Source organism: Callospermophilus lateralis, chromosome 16, assembly GCF_048772815.1.
Source record: "Callospermophilus lateralis isolate mCalLat2 chromosome 16, mCalLat2.hap1, whole genome shotgun sequence".
Classification (NCBI taxonomy): Eukaryota; Metazoa; Chordata; class Mammalia; order Rodentia; family Sciuridae; genus Callospermophilus; species Callospermophilus lateralis.
In genome coordinates this window covers 56,094,357-56,119,683 of record NC_135320.1, presented here as the reverse complement: position 1 = coordinate 56,119,683, position 25,327 = coordinate 56,094,357, and the positions used below count along the sequence as shown (strand labels likewise).

At 34.4% G+C, this 25,327-nt stretch overlaps 1 protein-coding gene across 1 annotated transcript in view; it reads left to right on the top strand.

The window, feature by feature from the left end:
• Positions 1 to 25,327, top strand: part of Rgs22 (regulator of G protein signaling 22) — a 114,191-nt gene that overhangs the window by 54,508 nt on the left and 34,356 nt on the right. The window contains exons 13-20 of the mRNA XM_077105565.1: positions 4,882 to 5,076; positions 7,141 to 7,233; positions 10,241 to 10,413; positions 11,723 to 11,885; positions 14,677 to 14,835; positions 18,009 to 18,077; positions 20,407 to 20,568; positions 24,614 to 24,793. Coding sequence (XP_076961680.1) covers positions 4,882 to 5,076; positions 7,141 to 7,233; positions 10,241 to 10,413; positions 11,723 to 11,885; positions 14,677 to 14,835; positions 18,009 to 18,077; positions 20,407 to 20,568; positions 24,614 to 24,793 — 1,194 coding nt within the window. The remainder of the gene's footprint in view (positions 1 to 4,881; positions 5,077 to 7,140; positions 7,234 to 10,240; positions 10,414 to 11,722; positions 11,886 to 14,676; positions 14,836 to 18,008; positions 18,078 to 20,406; positions 20,569 to 24,613; positions 24,794 to 25,327) is intronic.

The window sequence follows — 25,327 nt, the reverse complement described above, 5'->3', positions numbered from 1 at the left end:
AATAAAAAAGAAAAAGAAAATCATAAAGCAAAATTCCAGAAAGTAAAAAAGCCCAGGCAACTGAACACAACTGCGTATGGCAACTTGGTACACAGTGTCCACAAAGGTAGGGTCATAACAGGATATGTATATGCTGCGCATAGTCTCTCATGGGCCTCATGGTAGCAGTAGGTGGTAGACATAAAACAGGAGTGAAGGCAAGATGGGGAACAAAGGAGAAGGGAATAGATTTGAGTTCCACCAGAAGCTAGCAGTCATCATTTCTGTCACAATTATCCTAGTCACCATTTCCACATCTGCACAATTTTGCTCTCTTCAATGTTCCCTTTTTTTTTAAATCAAATGAGTTATTTTTACTTCAATTAAAGAAATTTATATGTAGCATGTCAAATCTTTTAAAATTATAGCTTTGAATGTAGCTGACCTAAAGACAAAGATGTTGTTTTATTTTCCCATTTAGAGAATGTTCCTGTTCAAATTTAACCTGACTTCTGAATTTTAATTAGTGACCTGGATTATTGAATTTCCTTTGAGATGATTTTGGAATTAATGGAGCAAAATATATATATATATATTAATATTTTCTAGTGCTGAGGATTGAGCCTGGGGCCTCATACATACTAGCAAGCACTTCTGGTACTGAGCTACTCTTTCAGCCCAAGAGACACTTTTAAATGTTGTTAATTTGGTAATTTGAACTTTTAGTTTCCTAATGTACCTAAGTATGACATTAGTTTAATTTATGCACTTTAAAAAACTTAACAACTTAGGACATATTTAAGAATAGATTTTAATCTGTTACAATCCTATCTTGTTAGGTTTATAGTAAAGTAAGGACTAGTCAATTTTATAAGTCAGTCTCCTAAAACCCTCCCAAAATTAGAAAAAGAAATATTTCTATAGGAAGTGTGTATGTGTTGTGTATGTGTGAAACAACTTTAAATATTATAAAATTGTTCAGTAAGAGTATGGTTCACTTTGGGCTACTATACTCAACTATTTCTAGGAAAGGAGGTTTTTGGTTTTCAAAGTTACAGAAACCGTAGCTTACTTAACTAAACAGAACTTCTAGAATGGCTCTTAGCATCTCTTCCCTGTATTTCACAGCACTCAAGAAGAGCTCTTCTCTGCTACTGTTCAAGCCTCATCTTTTAACCACTTTAAAAATTTTGAAACCTGTCTGTTAATTTTCCCTCTCACAAACCTCATTAATGTTATTTAAAGACCTTAAGTATTCTTTATATTCCTAGAAAATTTAATAAATCACTGAAATTTCCTTTCTCTTTTATCATCTTGAAGCTCTTCAACATCTGCACTAATGACCTAGATCCTGCTTACCCATCTCCAATGTCTCTTAACTTTATTTCTCTTCAGTTGACTATAGAGATGGCCATACATTGTCATTTGCGACTACTCAGCTCTAAGTATTTGAACTCTGAAATTCTCCTTTTGGATCACAGTTTTGCTTTGAGTCATTAAGCTGTCATTCAACCACTTAGCAAAGGTTTGTTGAGTGTTTGTCACATGTTGAGCTGTGCAGTGCTCCCTTTTAACAGCCCTCCATTCCTCTACCTTATAACTTCTAGCTCCTTGATATTCTGATTTTTACTTTATGTGCTTTGCTAGTTTATTTTTTATTGATTTATTAATTTATTTGACAAAGATGAGAAAAACTAAATGAATATAAGGATATATTAATAAAAATTATCAGAATTTAAACATGCACAGAAATAGAAAAAAGGAATTAAAAGTGAATTTCACAAAGAAAAATAAAACACATGATTTAAAACCTGGAGTGCTGCAGCATATTGTATGGCAGTGACATAAATTATTATCAAAGTGATTATCAAAAATCAAAAGATAATAAGTATTGGTGAATATGGATTAATGATAACACTAAAACACTGTTACAAATGTAAATGGCACAGTCATTAAGGAAAACAGCAGAGAAATTCCTGAAAAATTAGAACTAGAGCTACCATTGGATCCAGCAAATCTATGTAAGGTCAGGCAGCAGCGACCAAAAGGAGGCAGATTTTAAAAGGCCGCTGAACGAAGCTTTATTGAGATTTCGCTCCCCGGCAGAACTCTTAGACTGACAGAATGGATCTAAGTAGAAGCGCTGGGGGCTCCACGGGACTGGAATTCTTATTGGGCTTAGAGTCCCTTGGCCTACTGGAGTTGGTGGTGGTGGTGGTGGGAGCTGGCTAAGATCCAGGATTGGCCTGGGGACCCCGCTGATTGACAGGCGGTTCTGTCAGTGCCTGATCCCTGTTTCTTTCGCGCTCTTGTGTTGCTTGGTGCTTTGTTCCTCAGCCACCTCCACCTAACCATCTACTTCTGTGTATTTATTTGTTTATTTTAATTAATTTATTTAGTATAATTAGGTATATATGACAGCAGAATGCATTTTTATTCATTGTACACAATTGCAGCACAACTTTTCATTTCTCTGGTTGTACACCATGTAGCATTGCATCATATGTGCAGTCATACATGTACCTAGGAGAATGATGTTCATCTCATTCCACCGTCTTTCCTGCCCCCATGACCCTTTCCCACTCACTCCTCTTTGTCCAATCAAAGTTCCTCCATTTTTTTCCCATGCCCCCCTCGCGCCATGATGGATCAACATCCACTTATCAGAGAGAACATTAGGTCTTTGGTTTTATTTGATTGACTTGCTTTGCATGATATTCTCCAACTCCATCCATTTACCTGCAAATGCCATAATTTTATTCTCTTTTAATGCTGAGTAATAGTCCATTGTGTATACATACCACAGTTTCTTTATCCATTCATCTATTAAAGGGCATCCAGATTGGTTCCACAGTTTTATTTGCTTTCCTATTTTATTGTAGATCATTTCAGTCGCCCTTTAACCAGCACCTTTAATCCTTTTTCTACTTGAACCTCACTTCATTTGACCTCTTCTAGTATTGTGTGTCTTCTCTATGGATTTGGTACAATTCAATATGGTTTATGGAATCTATTCTGCCAAGAACAGTTGGAGATTCACAGATGAATAAGTTATAGTCTTTGCATCTGAGCCCAGAAGTTATAGTCAAGCATCTGAGCCCAGAAGAGAGGATACATAAGTACTTAATTGCAGTATAGTGTGGTGGACATAGAACATATGATCTTAGGAGGAAAGCAAAAGCTTCCTAGAGGAGGAGAAATCCATGTTAGTTTTTAATTTTTTTAAAACTGGAATTTATCAAGCAGGCAAAATGTACAATAGGCTCAATATTCAAGATTGATGGAGCAATATGTGTAATGATATGGAATGGTGGACCTGCAAGATTAAAGGAAATTACAGGAAGTTTGGTATTTGAGTATAAAGTTTGAAAGGCAATTCATGGAAGATAAGCATAAAAGATTGTATAGGCAGTCACTGGAGATCTCACTTGTAATATGTAGCTCTGTTGTAGCGTTTATCATACTGTATTCCACAGTGATTTTTCATCTTCATGTCACTACCAAGTGGGCTCCTTCAGGGCAGGCATTGGCCCTTATTTATTAATCTTTGCATACATAACACCTAGGCAAGTGTCTAAAACATAGTAGATACTCAGTAAATGCTTGTGTTATTAGTGTGGACTCTTTAAAACTTTTTAAAGATTTTTAAAATTCAGGCTCAGTGGCACACACCTGTAATCCCAGCTACTTGGGAGGTTGACACAAGAGGATTGCAAGCTCAAGGGGAGCCTGGGCAAAATAATATAAAAGGGTTTGGGATGTTACTTAGAGGCAGAACACTCCTGGGTTCATTCCCTGCTATCTCTCTCTCTCTCTCACACACACACACACACACAATATATATATATATATATATATATATATATATATATATATATATATATATATATATGATTTTCTGAGTTGAGTATAGACATTGTAAGAACCATTTTAAAAATATTTTTTTAGTTGTTCATGGACTTTTCCTATTTATTTATTTATATATGGTGCTGAGAATTGAACCCAGTGCCTTACACATGCTAGGCAAGCACTCTACCACTGAGCCACAACCCCAGCCCCAAATAGACATTCTTAGACACTCTATTTTTAAACCTGATGTTCAGGATATGGCATATCTAGTACGTAAAAATTTTACAAATAAAATGTTATCAGATTTCTTCTCAGATATAAATATTATTGATAGACAAGACCAATGGGTAGAACAGAATAGATGTCTACGGCAGGTTGGTTAAAAGTTCTTTGTATATCTTCCCATTTACTCATATCCCCTTCCTGTACCTCCTCCAGAATGTAGGACACCACATGAAGATTTTATGACAAAAAGGATAATTAGAAGACTCATAAAACTCTGTAGCTCAGTTAGGGAGGGCAAGAGGTCTGCTTGGTATCTAGAATAGAAGACTAATAATAGTCAAAATTTCAGTCCTCGTATATTCTTGTCTCTTGTTTCCAAATAGGCAATTTGGAGCTGGGGCAGAATGTCTGCCTTGCATACACAAGGCCCTGGTTTGATGTCTAGCTCTACCAGCAAAAGAGCAGAGGGAGGCATTTCAAATAACTGTGGAAAGTAGAAAATGTTGTGAATATAAAGGGAAAAAAAGGAGTCTTATAACCTTGAATCAATGATTATAGTACCTAGTACATCTTCAGAATTTTGTCAGCTAAGAAAAATTGGCAAATTGCTAACTACCAATGAAAAAATAGAAAAAGAAAAGAAAACACAAATTCTTTTGGGTAACACATTGCTTTGTCTTTAGTAGTCTTAAGCAGTCTTTCCCTTTCAGGGAAAGACTCACTTGAGCTTGTTTGCCTTCTCTTGCTGCTTTTTAAACCCCTTTGCTGAGGATGCTAACCACTGTGGTTTCTCCAAATGTCCTCTCATTCCTTCCCATCCTCCCTTAGTATATTTTTGCCACATATGTTGCTCCATCGGCCACTCTTGACATTGGACTCCAGCAGGAAAAGAAGAGAGACATTTACAAGAAAATACAACCACCATTTGAAGACCTCTTTGACACAGCAGAAGAGTACATCCTCCTCCTCCTTCTGGAGCCCTGGACCAAGATGATGAGGTCAGACCAAGCTACTTACAGAGAGGTATTGTGGCTCTGATAAAGGTGTGAACCTTTCCACTTTACTACACAACTAATGATAAGCAACACTGCTAACTCACAAAAGAAAACCTGAAAAAAAGAACTCACATGGGCCCCAGATTTAGAGTTAAGATTTGTGTGGCTCAAAAGTTGGGCAGGGAAAATATTTTATTAACTTAATTTTGTGCTATTTCTCTATTGTCTCCTAACAAAAATACTAAAATCTCTGTCATTTTTTTGTTCCCTATACAAATATGTCAGAAGAGACAAATTTAAGTTCTGATTTTTTGTGAAGCAGCAAAAGATTCATAGTAACATACTAGCTTTGTCCCATCTTGTCATGTCTCAGCAGTGGCCTTAATTCTGATTAAGGGAAAAAGCCTGTTTCATTTAATGCTCGATGAGTTATATGAATATTATACCCATAGAAAGTATAAATGTTTCCTATGTATTGTGAAAAGCAGGTCCTTTGACTTCAGTGCTTCTATTTTAAAGCATCCCCAGATATTCAGGTCAGAGTGCTTTGTTAGATAAAAGTTTCAACACACTTTTTTTTAATTCCAAAAAAAATTATTTTAATTTTTGATACTCGAACATTTTCATTATTCTTATTGGTGAGTGGAGGAATTTTCTTTAAATATTTATTTTGAATCACAAATTAAAACCATGCTTAGATATTCTTATGCTAAGTTAATGCATGTACTCTGTGCTTGAGGTGATTTAAGGTGGAACTCTGCTTTTTACTACTATTCTTTATTCATATTCACTCAGCAACTTGTTAGATAGTCATGTCTTCAATCAGGAGGAGTAAGTTAGGTGATGATGGTAAAATTAATACCAAAGCACCTTGAATGGAACTATACTAGACAAGCTTGTGATTTACTAAATTCAACAACCAAAATAGATTTTCACTCCTGATTTCTTTTTGTTCTGAAAAATTAGCATAACATCTTTTCTACTACCGAAATGTATATACTAACTAGGAAAATTATAAGATTATGAAATCTAAAAAACTTCTCTCTAATCAATTTTTAAAATCTATACTCTATTGGTAGAGGATATCCTGCAGTGGTAAAAAAGATTTGGAATATAACTAACTTCCCCAAACCCCAAGTCTTCAACATTAGCAATGATACAGGACAAATTACATACTGGTTTTTATTTATTTATTTATTTATTTATAGTTGCAGATGGACAGAATGCCTTTATTTTATTTGTTTATTTTTATGTGGTTCTGAGGAACAAACCCAGTGCCTCACACGTGCTAGGCAAGCACTCTGCCACTGAGCTACAGCCCCAGCCCTATGTACTGTTTTTAATAACTGGAAAAAATGAATCCCTTTCTTAGTTCTAGAAACTTTCTTAAATTTAGCCCAGAGAACTTCTCTAAAAGCCCAGATGACTCTTATTATGTAGACTCTTTCCTAAAAAGGATACTCAAGCAGACTACCCAAGCTTGCTATTAAATTCAGAAAGTTCTCTAGCAACTAGTTAGCCAAACTAGGTTTTGCCTGCAATAGAGAAATAGTGATCTTATTCTCCTGACTACATAAAACTCCGAATACTGAGACCTGCTATGAAAATTAATTTAATGATTGTCTTATCTTTTGCTATAACAATAAAGCCTTTGCTCCCAGACTAATAACAATATGGAGTCCAGTCATTTCTTGTTCTCTTGTGAATTATTTGGTTCCTAAAGCTAGCAGTGTCTGCCTTCATGACTATTATCCTGTTACATTGAATATAAACTCGAAATGTGACCAACATATTTACATTGTTTGTTAGTCTACATGGGGTGTTCAAAAAGGAGGCATGATCATCAGCAGCCTTATATCATTACATAAAAATGTCTGCAGTTTTTATTGCATGCATGTGAAGTGTGATTTTGCTGTAGCTAATATTTTTAACTATGTTAATCTTCCACTTTTGCCTCCAAAATAACTTGCTTTGTTGGCACTCATGCTTGTTTTTTAGCTCACTGTTTTTGGAAATTGAGCATTGTGCTCCACACTCTTTCATAATGTACATTCTGTTGATGTTACAAGCTTTGTAATTATTATTTTTTTAGGTGGAACTGGTGGAAGAAACTCGGCAGCTAGACTCTTCATGCTTCCGAAAGCTACAGGCTTTGCATAAAGAGACCCTTCACAAGAAAGATGAGGTAAGATAACTCTCTACATAGAAAAACTAGCCTTTTATCCTTGAGAGGCTTACTTTATATATTGGTGGCTAGATCTTACATTGAGGAGATCATGTACTGATAAAATGAGGACAGGCCACATCATTTTCCTGCTGGGTTTTTGTTTGTTTTTTTTTTTTTTTTGCCTAGCACATTGCATTTTACAGGTATCACATTATATTTAATAAAAGAGCCAGAAAAACAAAGCAGATAAAGTAGAATAGGGAGACAAGCCATTTGTTTGACTTAGCTAAGACTGGAAACTTGAGCTTTTAAGCCACATTACAGTACTTTGAAGTATATTGGTTATTTTTTTGTATTTGCTCAACGTAAGAAATAGTAATGTGACAGCAAAAGACAAACAACAAAGAAAAAATATGAAAAGGAAATGGGGAAATTGGTTAAAAATGTCATAGAATTGACTAGGGTATTAAAGTGTTATTTTGACTTATAAATATGCAACTTTTGCATTGGCTAAATAAACCATGATAGATCCACACAATCATAAATTTAAATGTGTGCATCTACATAGAAATGACACTTAATTGACCTAGAAAAGATCAAGGATATACTATTATATAAAAATGTATGGATCAAAAACAATGGTATGGGCTGATCCTATTGATGTAAAATCATATATTCATTTCTACATGTATACATGTATACATGCAAAAAGAGAGGTCTGGAAAGACATTCACCAAAATGTTAACAATAGTTTTGAGTGGTGATTTTTCACTTTCTTCTCTGTATCTACCTACAATTTTTATTCTTATACAATAAAGTTTTACAAAAACAATAGTCATTTTAAAATGTAAACTTTATAATAGTTGCTTTAGTAAATTAGAAGTTCTCTATTTGAGACATTACTGTTTATTATTTTTCTATGCTGAAAAATTTTATTTCTTGAAATTAAGCAATGGAAATCAATAATGAAAATGACAATACTGAAACAATAAAAAATAGAAATTATCTGAAGAATAACTGTACAGTTTATATATATGTGTCAACTGCCTCTGTGTGTTAAATTTCTTTATTGGCTTTCTAATAAAGCATTCCTCTGTGGTTGTTTAAGTCCCTCCACCCCAACTCTCAAAGATGAAAAATTGTTTTAACAAATTTTCATCTTTGTTTGTAGGAAGATTCCCAGTTTGGCATCTTTCATGTTCTCAGTATTTTCAAATATTTTAATCTAAACATTTTATCTAAATGTTTTATCAAACATTTTTATTCAGCTCTGCATCAGTTATGATACTTGATAACTTTTTCCTTAAAGTGCTTCTCAGGACAGAAAATACACTCACAAATCCTTCTGGAGACTTGTTTCATATAGGTGATAATTTGCTGTAACCAGTAGAGCCCCAAGTACTTTTTTATGTACTAAGAAAACAGAACAAACAAACAACAAAAAAACACTCCTCAAACCAAAATAAACACCTGTTGTTCCCAACAGCCAGAAGTGGTTTTTGTAAACATTTTGTCATGGTTGCCTCTAGTCCTTTGTTTTTTATGAAAGAAATAAAATGTCCCCAGTTCTCTTTAATAAAATTTTATACATATAAACTAAGAACAAAGGACTGTTTTGACATTGTAGAGTTCTAAGAAAGAGAGGCTCAAATTAAACAAATAGTAAGTGCCAGTGCATATATGGCCCCCCAAAATTCCACCAGAAAACTTCTAGAACTCATAAATGAATTCAGCAAAGTAGCAGGATATAAAATTAACACACATAAATTAGATTTGTTCCTATATATATCAGTGGTGAATCTATTGAAAGAGAAATTAGGAAAACTGCCCCATTCACAATAGCCTCAAAAAAAAAAAAAAAAAAAAAAAAGTAAAGAAAAAACAACTTAGGAATCAAACCTTAGAAGATGGACAGACCTCCCATTCTCTTAGATAGGCAGAATTAGTATTGTCAAATTTACCAAAATCATTATACAGATTTAATGCAATTCCTATTAAAATCCCAATGACATTCTTCATAGAACTAGGAAATGCAATCATGAAATTCAGTTGGAAGAATAAGGGACCCAGAATACTGATTACTATCTTGTGAAGTATACATAAAAATCCATAAAGTTATCACATTTTAAAGTTTTATTTTAAACTTCATGAACTAAAAATTGTTAACACTTTCCATAATCCTTCTACAGAAAGAGAGTTAATTCTTTAAATATTAGTAATTTATCTCATGGTCAAACACTTTCAATAGCACATATGAAGATAAATTAATTATGTAAGGAATTATATGAAGAAGGAATTTTCAAAGAATAAGCCTGTCTCTTTGCACTTTATAGTTTGTAAACTATCCACAAAACATCAGATGTCTTAAAATTACCTAAAAATGTAACTTTTATAGGAAGGTGATTACATTAGAAGGATACACTATTAGACAAGTATCTTTTATTGCTTTGTAACTTTTAAAAATTGTGTTATAGAAGAGTGTTTTATGTTCATGATGTATTGTTTAGAAAAAGAACCAAGTTACAACCTTCATTTTTGTTTGTTTGTTTGTGGTGCTGGGGATTGAGCCCAGGGCCTAGTGCATGCAAGGCAAGCACTCTACCAACTGAGCTGTATCCCCAGCCCACAACCTTCATTTTTAATAAACTACATGTAATATACAAAAAAGACTGGAATGATACAAAAGCATATTAATGGTGGCTATCTCTAATGTTATTACTATTGGTGATTTTTTTTCTTTTTACTCCAAAAGACATTACTTCTATACTAAGAACATATAATAAAATTAATATTTTAAAAATAAGTGCTTTGTATATAGTGAATGTTTACTGAATATTCATATTAAGAAAAGAATGGAGTAAAAAGGAACAGAATAAGAATCTGAATCACCTAGATTCTTTATCTACTTCTACCACTATTAAAAAGCCTCGGCTTAATTGTTGATTTTTCTTTCAATTTCTCCAATGAAAAATGCCAATAGTTTGTTGCATTTAAGAGATTTTTATGCAAAGTATTATGTCACTAGGGCACCACTGGTGAAATTGGAACTAGTGTTTTATCACTCTCTAATGTCTACAAAGAAACAGAATATTGGAATAATGTTCCTGAAGAATACAAGCATTTTCGTTTTAATGATCTGCTGAACAACAAACTGGAGTTTGAACATTTTCGTCAGTTTCTTGAGGCTCATTCTTCAAGGTGAGGACCAGAACCATTTTTAAATGTATTCCTTACTTAACACATCATTTTTTCTTAGCCACTGGTTTTGATTCAACATATTATAATAGTGCTAGATTTTTACCCATGTCACTAAAGACTGTTAAGCACAATTATCTGAAATTTGTATGGATTACTTTTTTGTTGGAATGCATTTTATTGTAGCAAACTCCAAAATGTTATTTTAAATGATTACACAATATTTATACTTTCAGCATTGCCTAACTTAAAACACCACTAGTACCTTCTACTTTTTCTTTTCTGCTGTTTATTTTGCATTTCTCTAGACAAGTACTTCAATTACAATTTCTGGAAAGTATTTCTTTTACATTTTTACATTTCACTAAGTTTTTTGTTTATTTTGGTATCAGAGATTGAACCCAGGGGTGCTTAACCACTGAGCCACATGCCAGCCATTTTATTTTTTATTTTGAGACAGGGTTTCACTAAGTTGCTTAATGTCTTATTAAATTGCTGAGGCTAGCTTTGAACTTGTGATCCTCCTGCCTCAGCCTCCCAAACTCCTTATGGGATTACGGGTGTGCGCCACCATGCCCAGCTAGCTATTTAAATTACTACAATATTTTATAATTTATTAATGGAAATAATGGGTATGGAAAAAAACAAGTCTTTGGGAGTAAAAGAGAGAAGAAATTCTAAAATTAAGCAGCTTTGACAAAACTGTCTTGCTGTTAGTTCCCTGAGATACAACTCTGGGACTTATTAGCAAAAGTGCTTGGGTATCTCAATAAGCACAACTATATAATATATAAAGGAAACATTGTGGTTTTGTACAGAATCTTGGAAACTTATAACATTTACCTGTAATAAAATGAAGTATTGATCATATTGTTTTCTCTCAAGTTAATAGAAACTGGGTGCCAAATTTCACTCTATAGAGTTGCCCTTCATTGTGCATGAAGTTTTCTAAATTTGGCCTTCTGTCAAATGGACATGTCATATACAGACATTTCTCCAAATTTGAAATTGATGATCCTATTCCATCATTCATGGAAGACCCCATCACTAATGATGAGCGGTATTTTTCTGGTCCCAGTATTCCTTTTCATCACTCACTTGTTTAGCCAGGATTAGGATTATAATAGTCAAGATAACTGCATAGGAAGGCAAGAGGTGATAGTGTGCTCATCAGTTCCATGGGCTAGCCCATTGTGCTCATTAGCCAAGACAGCCACTTTCTGAATCTTTCAAAACAGCAACTTGTTTAGTGTTTAGTAGAATTTAGAGAAATAAACAAGAAAGGCTCTATTTTTCTTTGTTTTCATTTTAGCATGGACCTTATGTGCTGGATAGACATTGAACAGTTCCGAAGAATAACTTACAGTGATCTAAATCAAAGGGAGGCAAAATCTGTATACATTAAAAAGAAATACCTTAATAAAAAGTATTTCTTTGGACCCAACAGCCCAGCTACTCCATATCAACAAAACCAGGTATTAGCATGTAAATCTGTTTTTTATTTCAAGTATGAAAAACAGTCATTTATTTCTTTTTGCCAACAACCTGAAAGTCTTTTTTTCCTTTTGTTTTGCTTTTATGGCATATGCTAAACACTTTTGGTATCTTATTTATTTAGGTATTTACAATTCTATACATTAATGCCTTTAAAATTCATTCAAGTATTACATACTACAAGAATATGTTACTAAAAGTAATTTACAGGTTGAAAAGAACTTGTATTCATGTTGGTCTATATTAAGGACATTGCTCAGAAACTTAGGGATACAATCACAGCTTTATACCTATTGTACTTGAATTTCTCCTTCATTCATTCTTCACCAAATATGAGTGCCTTTGATATGCCAGACTGTGCTGGGTGCTCGGGACAAAAAGAACAAGATGGACAAGTTCCCTGCCTCTCTCAACATTCAGCCATCGTCACCCATTAAACTAATCTCTCTTTCCTCTTAATTGTTATTATTCCAATCATAATTGATCTTTGAAAATTCTGTTTACAGTTGTCCCCAGAAACTATTTTCATTGATTAAGAACATAGGTTTGGCCATTTTGTTATACCAGAGTCCTGTAGATTTAGTCACAACTCATTAATAACAATAGCGTTATTAGACTTACAGCAAACACACATCTTGTATTGGGATTCAGCAATGGGTATGAGTGCTCAGTGATCTAAATCAAAGGGAGGCAAAATCTATATACATTAAAAACAAATACCTTAATAAAAAGTATTTCTTTTGGACCCATGTCTCAATTTTTATGCCTTTAAAATATAAAAAGTTAGGTATTATAATTTATTTAGTTTGAAGTTTGTTACTTCTTCATCTACCTAAATATCGATTATATACCATATGATTATGTATTTTAGAAGCTTAAAAGGATGTCTGTCCTAATGGTGCACATTTATAAATTCAGATTAATGTTAAATTTATTGAATTAAAGAAAAATGAATAGACACTCATGAATAGAGTAATCCAAACAAAGAAGCTGTAGCTTTGGTGGTGTTGGAAGAAACCAATCTTTGGGAGTAAAAGAGAGAAGAAATTCTAAAATTAAGCAGCTTTGACAAAACTGTCTTGCTGTTAGTTCCCTGAGATACAAATCTGGGACATATTAGCAAAAGTGCTTGGGTATCTCAATAAGCACAACTATGAAATAAGTACATGGAAAACATTTGTTTTCTATTTGGTTTGTGCTATATCGCGTGAGGGTTCATGGTATCTGATGCTACTGTGTGAACCTTCCATAGTACATACGACTGCATGGCTATCATAGCAGAAATTTTCCAGGGACTCTGCTTCATTTTATCATAACATTTTTTTGTTTTGTTTTTTAAGATTGACACAATATCTTTATTTTATTAATTTATTTTTATGTGGTGCTGAGCATCAAACCCAGTGCCTTACCCGTGCTAGGAAAGTGGCTGTACCACTGAGCCACAACCCCAACCTCATCCCTACATTTTTAATTATTTATTTTATACTTGAGGCTGTCCAAATGATATTAAGTTTTATAAAGATCATGCCAGTCTTAATATCGGTTATTTAGCACTTTGCTCTTTGATTAGCAGGGTAATCTTTTCCTTTTTTATGTAAAAACAATATTATTATTTGATTGTTTATTATTTGATAATATTATTATTTATTAAAAAAGGACTAAGAAGTATTTCTCTTTATAATACAATATTAGTAATTTATTAACATGACTAATCAAAGGAGAACTAAATAAAGAGGGTGAATGTTCCAGACAGCAATCCAGAAATTTTGAGCAGTATGTAGACAGAAACAGGTAGAGGACAGATAATTTACAACAGGAAATAGCCATTAGTGGGTTGTTGAAGCCAATAATTATGCTACAGGAAAATTTGGGCCACAGAGAAATTGTTTTTGAACGGTGCCAGTTATGTAAGACTATTATCTGTCAATTATGGCATTTTTCTACTTCCTGTTGCCTACTTTCTTCTGAGACTTGTTAAAACGCCCTGCATGGGCTGAGGATGTGGCTCGAGTGGTAGTGCGCTCGCCTGGCATGAGCAGGGTGCTGGGTTCAATCCTCAGCACCACATAAAAAGAAAATAAAGATGTTGTGTCCACCGAAAACTGAAAAAAATATATTAAAAATTCTCTCTCTCTTTAAAAAAAAAAATGCCCTACATAACTACCACAATTGTCATCCTGCTGTCTCCATTCAAAGTTTGTAGGAAATGGAGTATTTATTTTTCTTTTTCAAAAAAGAAATGGCTCGATTTGACTAGAATTACAAATTAATAGAATATTCAGCTTAGAAGAGAACTTAGAAAGCCAATAGATGAATGCTCTCATTCTATAATTGAAGATACTGAGTCCATCGAGGGAAAAATACCTGTGCTTGTGTTAATACAGAATAAAAATCCCACTCCTGGGGCTGGGGATGGGGCTTACTGGTACAGTGCTTGCTTAGTATGTAGGAAACCCGGGGTCCAATCACCCAGCACTGGGAAAAAAAAAAAAAAAAAAAAAAAAAAGTACCCCTGTGTTCTTCACATATTTTATAGTAAGCAAAATCATACTTCTTGAACAACCACCATACAAACCACCATTCTTTGTTGACATTAAGGGAGTTGTCTATCATTCCTTTATACATTATGGCCAGAAAACAAAAACTTAGAAAAATTGGGGTACCTTTCAAGTGTATTGCAATAGTTTGGAGTGAATGAATGAATGAATGAATCTTAGTGTTATTTGACAAAGCACAAGTTTGTAGTTACTGTTTCATTTTTTATTTTCTTAGATAATGCATTTAAGTGGTGGCTGGGGGAAGATTCTCCATGAACAGCTTGATGCATCTATTCTAATTGAAATTCAGAAGCATGTCCTAAACAGGCTAGAAAATGTGTGGTTGCCATTGTTCCTTGCAAGTGAACAGTTTGCAGCCCGTCAAAAGATTAAGGTATGAAATTTGTATATTATTTGAGTAGCAATTGACAGTACCTGTCAAAACCTCACATGCTTACCTGCTGAGCCAGCCACTGTATTTGTGTGGTTCAAAGCCCGGAGTCAGACTTCCAAGATTTTAATCTCAATACTGCCACATATTAATTGTAAACACTTTTAAGTTTCACAAATTTAATTTTCTCATTTGAAAAATGGAACTAACAGGGGCTGGGGCTGTAGTTCAGTGGCAGAGTGCTTGCCTAGCATGCATGAGGCACTGTGTTTGATCCTCAGCACCACATAAAAATAAATAAAATAAAAGCATTCTGTCCATCTACAACTACCAAAAACATCTTTTTAAATAGAACTAATAATAGTAATTGCTTCATAAGGTATTTGTGAAAATGAAATGAAATTAATATGGTTAGTTTCTTAGCATGGTGCTGAGCATACAACAAACATCAAATGTTACCTATTAATTTAGTTGCTTTTTAAAAATATTTTTTAGTTGTAGATGAACACAATATCTTTATTTTATTTACTTATTTTTATGTGGTGCTGAGGCTCAAACCCAGTGCCTTACATGTGCTAGGCAAGTGCTCTACTGCTGATCCACAACCACAGCCCTATAGTTGCTATTTTTAATACTATAAGTCCTCACACAAATGGGCAAGGATATATAGACATCACTGTAATACCATATGGGAAAATAGTTGAGTTACAATAATTTCACACTATGGAAAACTATTCAGATTTCCATATAAAATAAGATTATAAAAATGAGATGAAAATATAAACTTGAGATTTCTACATGTATTGATATGAAATATGTTATTTATTGACTGAAACAAGCAGAGCAATATATGGAGAATAGTTCTATTATATCTACTTCCATCTCTGTATCTGTATATATACATATCTGTCTATATATTTATCTTTCCATTCAACCTTCTAGCTACCTATTATGATTTGGATCTGAGGTGTCCCCCAAAAGCTCCTCTGTTAATGCAGGAATGTTGGAGGTGAAACGATTGGATTATGAGAACTGTAACTGAACCAGTCCATTCTAGTTTGAATGGACTAGCTGGGTGGTAACTGTAGGCCATTGGGGCTTGTCTGGAGGAGGTGGGTCACTGGAGGCATGCCCTGGAAGGGTGCATCTTCCCTGCGGCCCCTTCCTCCTCCTCTCTGCTTCTGGCTGCCTTGAGCTGAGCAGCTTCCCTCTGCCATGCCCTCCCCCAACCATGTGTGGCCTCACCTTGGGCCCAGAGGAAAGGAGTCAGCCATTTGTGGACTGAAACCTCTGAAAGAGTGAGCTCCAAATAAACTCTCCCACCTCTAAGTTCTTCTCATCAGGCACTTGGTCACAGCAATGCAAAGCTAACACACTGCCGCTGTTTTTGCTTATGCTTATGAAAAAAGTCTAAAAGGACCTGCCTCCTGGGAATGGGTTTGAGGAGCAAGTAGGATTTTTACTTTATAAAGTGGAGCTTTTTTTGCTTTGTTTTATTTTTATTTTATATGACCAAGTATTACTTTGATCACTTAAAACATCATTAGCATTCCTAAAAGCAGGCAAGACTGATCTTTACAAAAATAATAGAAGGGTTGGAAAACATGTAATTTTGGACTAAAAGACATATGGCATTAATACTGATCAGGAAGAACCCGAAAAAGCTTTTCTCTGTATTGTATTCAATTTATTAAACACTTTGAGGTCTACTTATCTGAAAATGTCTGTAGACTTTCGAGCAGAGCAACTTAGGGAAAAACAGTACATATGGGAGCACAAAATTTATAGTATGGAGAAAAAGAGCCAATTTGTTTCAGGCAAAAAGTTCCTGGAAATAAACTTTGGGAAAACTCAAATCTCCTTGTTCCCTTTTCTTCGGGGAAACTCCAATTCACTAAACAAAGCCAAGAAAAAGGACATTTGGCTTACTAATATTATTTACCACATTTTCTCATTATGTTTACCACAGTAATTTTATCGTAACTTGTAGTCATTTCCTGACTTAGCATTCTTTGGGTGGTCAGCAAAATAAACTGATTCTGGCAACCTTAAGCCAAAGACAGAAAGGAGGGGTGAGAATTTATTATCAAATGGTGCTGGTGCATCTCACAACTTAGGGAAAGAGTTAACACCCAACCTTCAGAAAAGATGTAGGTGAGAACAGCCTCAGGAACCCACAAGAGTTCTCAGATCTTTTCTCCAAAGTGTGGCTATTATAAAGACTTGGGCCTGAGGATGTAGCTCAGTGGTAGAGTATTTACTTAGCATTCATAAGGCCCTGGGGTTCAAACAGTTTAGCCCAACTGGTCCTAGTCCTTGTTTCTCTAGATCTACTCTTGGATCTATCTGCTATGGGTAGGGAGGTAGGGGGAAAGAGCACGGATTTGACAGGAGCAATTCCCAGAAAGGGAAAATATTATATAGAGATAATAACCCCAAGAAACACAGTTATCTCTTAGTATCCATGAAGTACTATTTCCAGGATCCCCTTGGATACCAAAAATCTGCTGATGCTCAAGTCCCTCATATAAAATGATGTAGCATTTGCATATAATCCAATCCTCCAGTAGATTTTAATTCACCACTAATGACTTTTAAAACATCTAAGATAACATAAATACTTTGTAAATAATTGTTATACTGTATTGTGGGGAATAAAAAGGAAAAAGTCTATGCTTATTCAGTACATATGTAATTTTTTTCTGAATATTTTCAATCTGAGACTGGTTGAATCCATGGATGAATAACCAATGGATAGGGAGGGCTGAAGGGATCTACTGTATTTGTCTCTGTGTTAGGAGTAACTTTTGGACTCTTCTAAAATTAATTGTTGAAAAGTACATGGTTAGGAAATAGCACAAAAATCTGAGGAGCTAAAATTATCGCTCCAAACTCAGTTTTTATGTGAGCCAAAATAAAATAATCATCTACATTTAGGGGATTGTGGTTGGGTGTAATCTCTATTTTGCAGATAAGGAAACTGTTCTGAGAATGAGTGGCTCACCTAGAAACCTGACTACAGGGCTTTTATTTCTAATTGATCCTCTTCCGCCTGAATGACTCCATCTCTTATCCAACCTGACCTTTGCCTCATTTTTTAAGCTATTAAATTGGTAAATAATCTCAAAGCTGGACATTCTGAATAAGGGGGATAAAATCATTGGTTTTGTTTTTAGGTACAGATGAAAGACATAACAGATGAGCTTTTACTACAGAAGCATGAAAGGAAAATCGGAATCTGGAAGGCAAGTGATCATTATATTCCTCCTCTTCTAAGTTCCACTCCGTCTAAAGTATCATTTTTTCTTCCTCTTCATGTTCAAAAACCTTCATCAAAGACACTGCTTTCTGAACCACCAACTGATTGCTGATAACTGTTCTTACTTAGCAGATGGAATTTTGGCACAAGTGTGACTCTGTCAGAGCCCTCTTCTTAAGAATTCCTTGACCACGACCACAGAACTGTGTCCCTTAACTATGGTGTTTTATTTTTTGTTTTTGCACAAGGCCCTGGGTTTGGTCCCCACACGCATACTGTGTGTGTGTGTGTGTGTGTGTGTGTGTGTGTGTGTGTATTTATATATGAACATATACACACACACATATATTTATATATATTCTGCTTGTGATGGATTTATTGAGACAAGCTGTTTTTTCCAGCATATGGTAGTTTATTTATTTTTGAGAGTAGATTATACAAAAAGAATAGCATGCAACGGGATCAGCAAGTTTAGACATTTTACATTATCCTCTTTATTTAGAATAAGTTTAGCTTTAAAAGAATTAAGATACTATCATTTCAGTGATTATTAAACCCACTCTAATGATACCTTACTAGTAATTGCGCATTTTGCGTCTTATAAGCATCGTGAACATCGTCATCCCGTTGAGCCTACAAGTTTATGTGTATTTGTTCTTCTACAGGTCATGATAGAAGGCCACACTAGGCCCAGGTGACCCTCTGAAAACCAACAAAAATAAAAATTTATTCAAATGTTAGAGGAGTGCATGTGTTTGTTAGGATGCTCTTTCCTGGATTTCCTCTTGAATGGAAATATTTTTTTTAAATGTTTGATTTTTTTTCTGTGTTTTTAGTTGGAATACTAAGTAGAATGAGCTTATATTTTATGTTATTGTGCCTTATATATTATATTATTTTCTATTTAGTTAAATTATGGGTTTTAGTTAAATTACTAAGTTTTAGTATCTTAAGAAGCAGGTCTTAAAACAGTATTTGTTGAGTGGGTTTTAAATAAACATCCCAGTCTAATCCATAGTTGTTTCTATTTATGGGGCTATAATTTTAATATGGACCAGATGGTAAGGGACTTAAGTTTTTGTCCAGAGACCATGGCATGTGCCTCACTAAAGCAGTGATAGACATCTATGCACTTTATCTGGGTTAATGGCACCACCACCCATCCAGACTGCCTGGAAATGTGTTCACCCCTCAGTTCCAACTCAGATGTCATCTTCAAGCCCTGCTCTCTAAAGGCTTCACTTTTCCACGCAGAATTAGTTATTCTTATCTTTGTATTCCCATGGCACTTTAGGTACTCTTAAACATTTGTATTGATGGTCATATATGATTTTTTCCCCAAGGAATTAATTTTATGCCTTGTCAGTGATACATATTTTTCTTGAAATTTAATCATTAATATAATTTGTAAGTCCATCTAAAATGGTGCCTTGGAAATGATGCTTTCTTGTATGGTTGTACACTACCATCAACTCTGGGGAACTTCAATAAAATTAAAATCTATTCATCAAATTCAATAAAATCCATTTCTTATGTTTTTTACTCTCTGAGAGAGTAAAGGGAATTGAATATATGATTTTAAATAATCAAAGTAAAAGGAGGAGACATGTTATATTTCAAAATTGTGAAGATATAAAATACATGTAGGTTAAAAATGCTCTTCAGCATTACTGAAGCACCATGGGTGCCTCTGGATTTCATGTTGCATGATGCAAATCCTAGCAGAGAAACTTTATTATTTTAAAAAAAGTTACTTACTACTTGTTTTTATAATTATTGATTATTAGTCATAATTTATTATTAAAATAATATGAAGATGTTCTGCCTAAAACCGTGAGCTTTCAGGATACAATTATAGTGAAGTTCAATTAATTGATATCTTTAAAAAATTAGAAATTCTTAAGTGTTACACAGCTTTTACTTTTTAAAAGGCAGGAGAATTATGTAATAGTAAAATAAATAATGGAGTAATATCTAATCATGACATTAAGATTATCATGTTGTGTTTGAGTGCCGAACTCTTACCACCCCCCGACAGGCAGGGTTGCCAAGTTGCAGTGTTTTAACATTCTCTATGTAGCCATGTGTTCTAAGTCAACTAGTCATTTCCTTTTCCCTCCACCTTTAAAAAACATGATGCCATAAAAATATAAAGGAGACAAGAGAGCGGGGGGAGGGGAGTTGTCCAGTTCTATGTACATGACATGAATTTCAACAGCCAAAATTAAAGGAGATAAAAGTCAGTAATTTAGCCTACTTCATGACTTTTCTACTTTTTAGAGCACAGTTAATTTTCTGTATTCTGTTTTGCACAGCCAGTGGAGAGTAAATGGATATCTTCATGGAGTGATATTATTGCTTTTCGTAAAGCATTGTTGAATCCAGTTACTGCAAGACAGTTCCAACGTTTTGTGGCTCTAAAGGGAGATTTACTAGAAAACGGGGTGCTCTTTTGGCAAGAAGTACAAAAATATAAGGTATCGTATTGGAAGCTGAGGAAAATCACTTCTTTTTGAAGAGGAAATGCATTAACATATCAAATTCCTAACTATAACTCTCTAGACAAGATTTGTATAAGATCTCAATTTTGCCATCTTCTTCATCCCAATTTTAAATACTGAGGTGCTTATTACTCATTGTCTAGATACACTTACTATTATATCATGAAGAGTGAGTCCTAAAATGGTAGTAATAGGTTTTTTTAAGGCATTATCATGTATTATGATCATAGAACAAGTACCTTCCTGAAGAGAGTTTTAACTGAATTTTTCCATCTTACATATATGTGTGTGTGTGTGTGTGTGTGTGTGTGTGTGTGCCATACACATTTTTTCTCTTAAGATATCCATATAGCCAATACCTCTTTATAAGAATTCCTCCCAACTAAATTTATAACAATTATAATCAGAGATACTGCTTTATAGATAAACCACAGATGAGAAAGGTTTTTCTATTGGAAAGAAAGGCCAAATTCTTAACAAAATAAATAAGAGAATAAGGGGTTAGACACACAGATAGTTTATTTGCAGATTAAAGTGTTTAATGGAATCATATATTATATTGTCTAGACTTGAACAGAGAAATGTCTAAAAATACTTAAGAGGTATCTAGCCTCTGTTTAAATGCTCCCAGGGGTGTAGGCTTATTTTCTTGTAATCAGCCTATTTTATCTCATTGTAAGAGTGGGGAATAAAAATTGAACTAGAATTCAAGAGTACAGTGTTTTCAGTTGGTCCATAATGTAAGTTTATATTATGCAACACTAATACAGTTGCATAATATTTATTCAATAAAATTTATGCTTTCTCCAACATACCATGAAACTTTTTTCTACCTTTTTCTGGTTTTGTACTATTCTCAGTTTAGGTTGTAACAGAAAAAAAATTTGAGAAGTTTTTTCACAATGTTTCCCAACAATCATATCAAATAAAATTTTTGAGAATTAGACAGGAGGTAGAGTTTGTTTTCCACAACAGGCAATTTTTGAGCATGGGTGGGCAGAATTATCTTAAAGTGAATATGAACATGAATAAGCCCAAGATTGATAGGACAAGAAGAATGAGATAAACCTTATTAAAAAAAAGTATTAAAAAAGAACCTGGACTCATAGAAGCCACTTAGTCTCCATTTTTGTATCTTTTCTGCAGTATGGCATGAAGGACTTAAGAGTACTCGGTGGCTATATTTTAAAATACACTATAAAATTAGAAATCATGCTATGGGAATAAATCCATTCCTCTGAGAAGCATCTCTGTTGTGTCTGGAAAGGTGAGCGCAGTGTGTTGCCAGGGTCTGAGTAGGTATAGGTGTAGCACAGAGGTAATGCTGGGGTGGTGGGGCAGGGAGATCTCAGCAGGAGTGGTGGCCCTTGTACTGGGTCTTGAGGGAACTTGCCGGCTGGAAGGGGCTCCACTGCACAAAGCCTTCACTGAGCTCATCTTGTGTGGCTTACTCCTGCTAAATCTTTACTGTCTGACAGATATTATCTTAATGCTTTTCATGTAATAATGAATTTATTCTTCACAAGTATCCTATGAGTTCAAGGATATTTTCACCATTTTACAGATGAGAAAACTAAAGCACACACACAAAAAAGTTAAACTCCCAACATCACCAGCTAGTTAAATCATAGAACAAGAATTTGAAACCAGTCATTCCAATGGGAAACTAAGTTCTTAACCTCAAAGTAACACTGTCTCCTAGTAATGATTATGGTAATATTTAAAGAGCTGGCTGGAGTAAGCTTAATCAGATGTTATTCTGTATCGTGAAAAAATCAGAAAGAACCAGATGTACAACAAGAGGACACTGGTTACAATTATGAAACATCTCCACAACAGAATACTTTGTGCCAGTAAAAATCATGCTGTGGGAGAATCATCAATGATGGAAAAACATGTTTATGTCATTGATTTATTCTAAAGTAGCTACTAGAAAACAGTATGATTTGATCTAAAGTGTGTTTGTGTGTGTGTGTGTGTGTGTGTGTGTGTGTGTGTGTGTTTATACAGAAAAGATTAGAAGGACATTTTCATCTAACAAATATTTATTGAATCCCTACCAGGGGCCAGGTTATATATCCTGAGGGTTCAACCATGATCAAAATAATCTCTCTTCAAGAGATTATTGAAGAGAACCTCTCATGATATCAAGAGAGGTTCAAACGATGGCAGACAAAGCAATAATAAGCCTGTCATTAGGGCAATAGCAGCAGGGGAAGCCCAGGATGCTATGGAAGTAGGCAGGATGGACGTCTCTCTTGGAGTCTTAGAGAACTTACTAGAAGGAAACATACTTAACAAGACCTCAATAATAAGGTGACAGTTAACTAGGCTAGTGGCATGACAGGGTGAGACAATTAGGAAAAAAATCAGGCCCAATCAAAAAATTCTTCTAAATGATAAGCCCACTAGTAATGGCAAATAATGCATTCCATAATGTAACAAATGCCATTTATATATGCTTTTTCTGAGGTGATGATAAATTGAATAGAAATGCTAACCATTGTTACAATGTAATGTTTTATATTAAGCTTTTTCATACATAACTTTTGCCAAACCATACATAAATTTTTCATGACTGTACAAGAATTTTTCTTTCATATTACGTGTAAGACAGCTAATACAATGACTGATGGGTACTGGACACTTAATAAACATTAGGTAATTTCTGACCTAGAATTAGAAGTTTCCAAACTTGTTTGCTTTCAACTGATTTAGAAAACAATGTCAGGCCGGACCTAGTGGCGCACACCTGTAATCCCTGCAACTCAGGAGGAGCGCAAGTTCAAGGCCAACCTTGGCAATTTAGTGAGGCCCTAAGCAACTTAGTAAGACCCTGTCTCAAAATAAAAAAATTACAAGGACTGGGGATGCAGCTCAGTGGTAGAACCCCCACTAAATTCAATTCTAGTAGCAGAAAAATAAATTAAAAATAGCTTATTGAGCCCCTACCTGGGGCCAGATTATATATCCTGAGGGTTCAACCATGATCAAAATAATCTTCTCTCTCCAAACTCATGATGTTAATAAAGGTTCAGATGATGGTAGATAAGGCAATAACAAGTGTGTCATTAGGGCAACAGCAAGGGAAGCCCAGGATGTTATGGAAGTAGGTAGGATGGATGTCTCTCTTGGAGTCCTGGAGAACTTACTAGAAGGAAACATTTCAGCTAATGTCTATGGCTGGAAAATGCTATAATTCAGACTAAGTTATCTCTTTATTAAGGAAAAGAATATCCCTCTATTTGGGACTTAAAAACTGGGTCAGTTTAAGGGATGGTATTACTTTTATGTTTTTTTTTATGAAGAGGATAATATGGATGGGGTAATTGGAACAATATACATACTAAACGATATATAATGCCATTCATTTTCACCACCAGCAGGCCCACTTTCTTCACTAGCCTTTTTAAGCCCAAGTCAATTTTGTGAAAAAGCAGCCTGGCGGGGAAAGCTATTGCATCTACCTGTAGCCTGAGTTAGATGCCCATTCTTGATATGCTGCACGGATCTTCTATATACCTCTACCATAACATACCATAACTAGCTATCCTGAATTTAAGTAACATGTTTTCACACTTCTCCAGTAGAGATTGAACCCTCCAAGGTCATGGGCTGTGTCTAGAGTCTCAGCTCTGTGTCTGGCAGGTAGCAGGCTCTCAACATATAGTCATTAAATGAGTCAAAGCAGGCATTAAAGCTATTTCTTTGCCTGGAGAAACAAGTGATCTGTATTAAATGAAATCTGTACCTATATAAGGTGCATGTATTAGTTTTAGGTTCTTCAAATCCAACAGAGAGAAAAGTTATGTTTTATTATTTATTTATTTATTTGGTTATTTATTTATTTATTTATTTGTTTATTTATTTATTTATTTATTTAAGATAGCCTTAACATGTTCTGGTGCCCTCTTAACCTGAAGTTAAAATGAAATACCTTACAGACATAGGTCTACAAAATTGTTCTAATAATGCATTAATCACATATTATTCTGTCTTTCCTTTCCTCCTCCTTGTTTAGGACTTGTGCCATTCCCATTGTGATGAGTCTATCATCCAGAAAAAGATCACAACTATCATCAACTGCTTCATTAATTCTTACATTCCACCAGCTTTGCAAATTGACATTCCAGTAGAGCAAGCCCAGAAGATCATTGAACACAGGAAGGAGTTGGGACCATATATATTTAGAGAGGCACAGGTAAGAGATCAGGGCATGTGGCTAAGCATATTTTAAAATACATTAACAGGGCTGGGGTTGTGGCTCAGTGGTAGAGCACTTGCCTAGCATGTGCAAGGCACTGGGTTTGATTCTCAGCACTGCATATAAATAAATAAAATAAAGGTCCATTGAAAACTAAAAAAAAATATTTAAAACATACATTGACAATCAAGATATTCTTTTAAAGCCTTTACATTATTCATACTTGGCAAGATTTCAATCCTCTGAGTACTGGGATTTTTAAATTTAGTTTAAATTAGTTTGCCATGCCATTTAAATATAAGAAAATAGTAAGTCATGTGCTATTTTGTTGGTGATAAGATATAGCAAATAAAACTAAATAATACGCTTTGACTTTCCATAGTTACCATTTTTATTTCTAATTTACTAAAAAAACCTCCAGCTAATTCCTCCTTCCTTTCCCACCATTCATATTTCTTTTTAAAATATCTGCTACCTCAAAAATGTGTAAAATATGTGTGTCCCAAGATTTGTATATTTTTAAAGATTGGA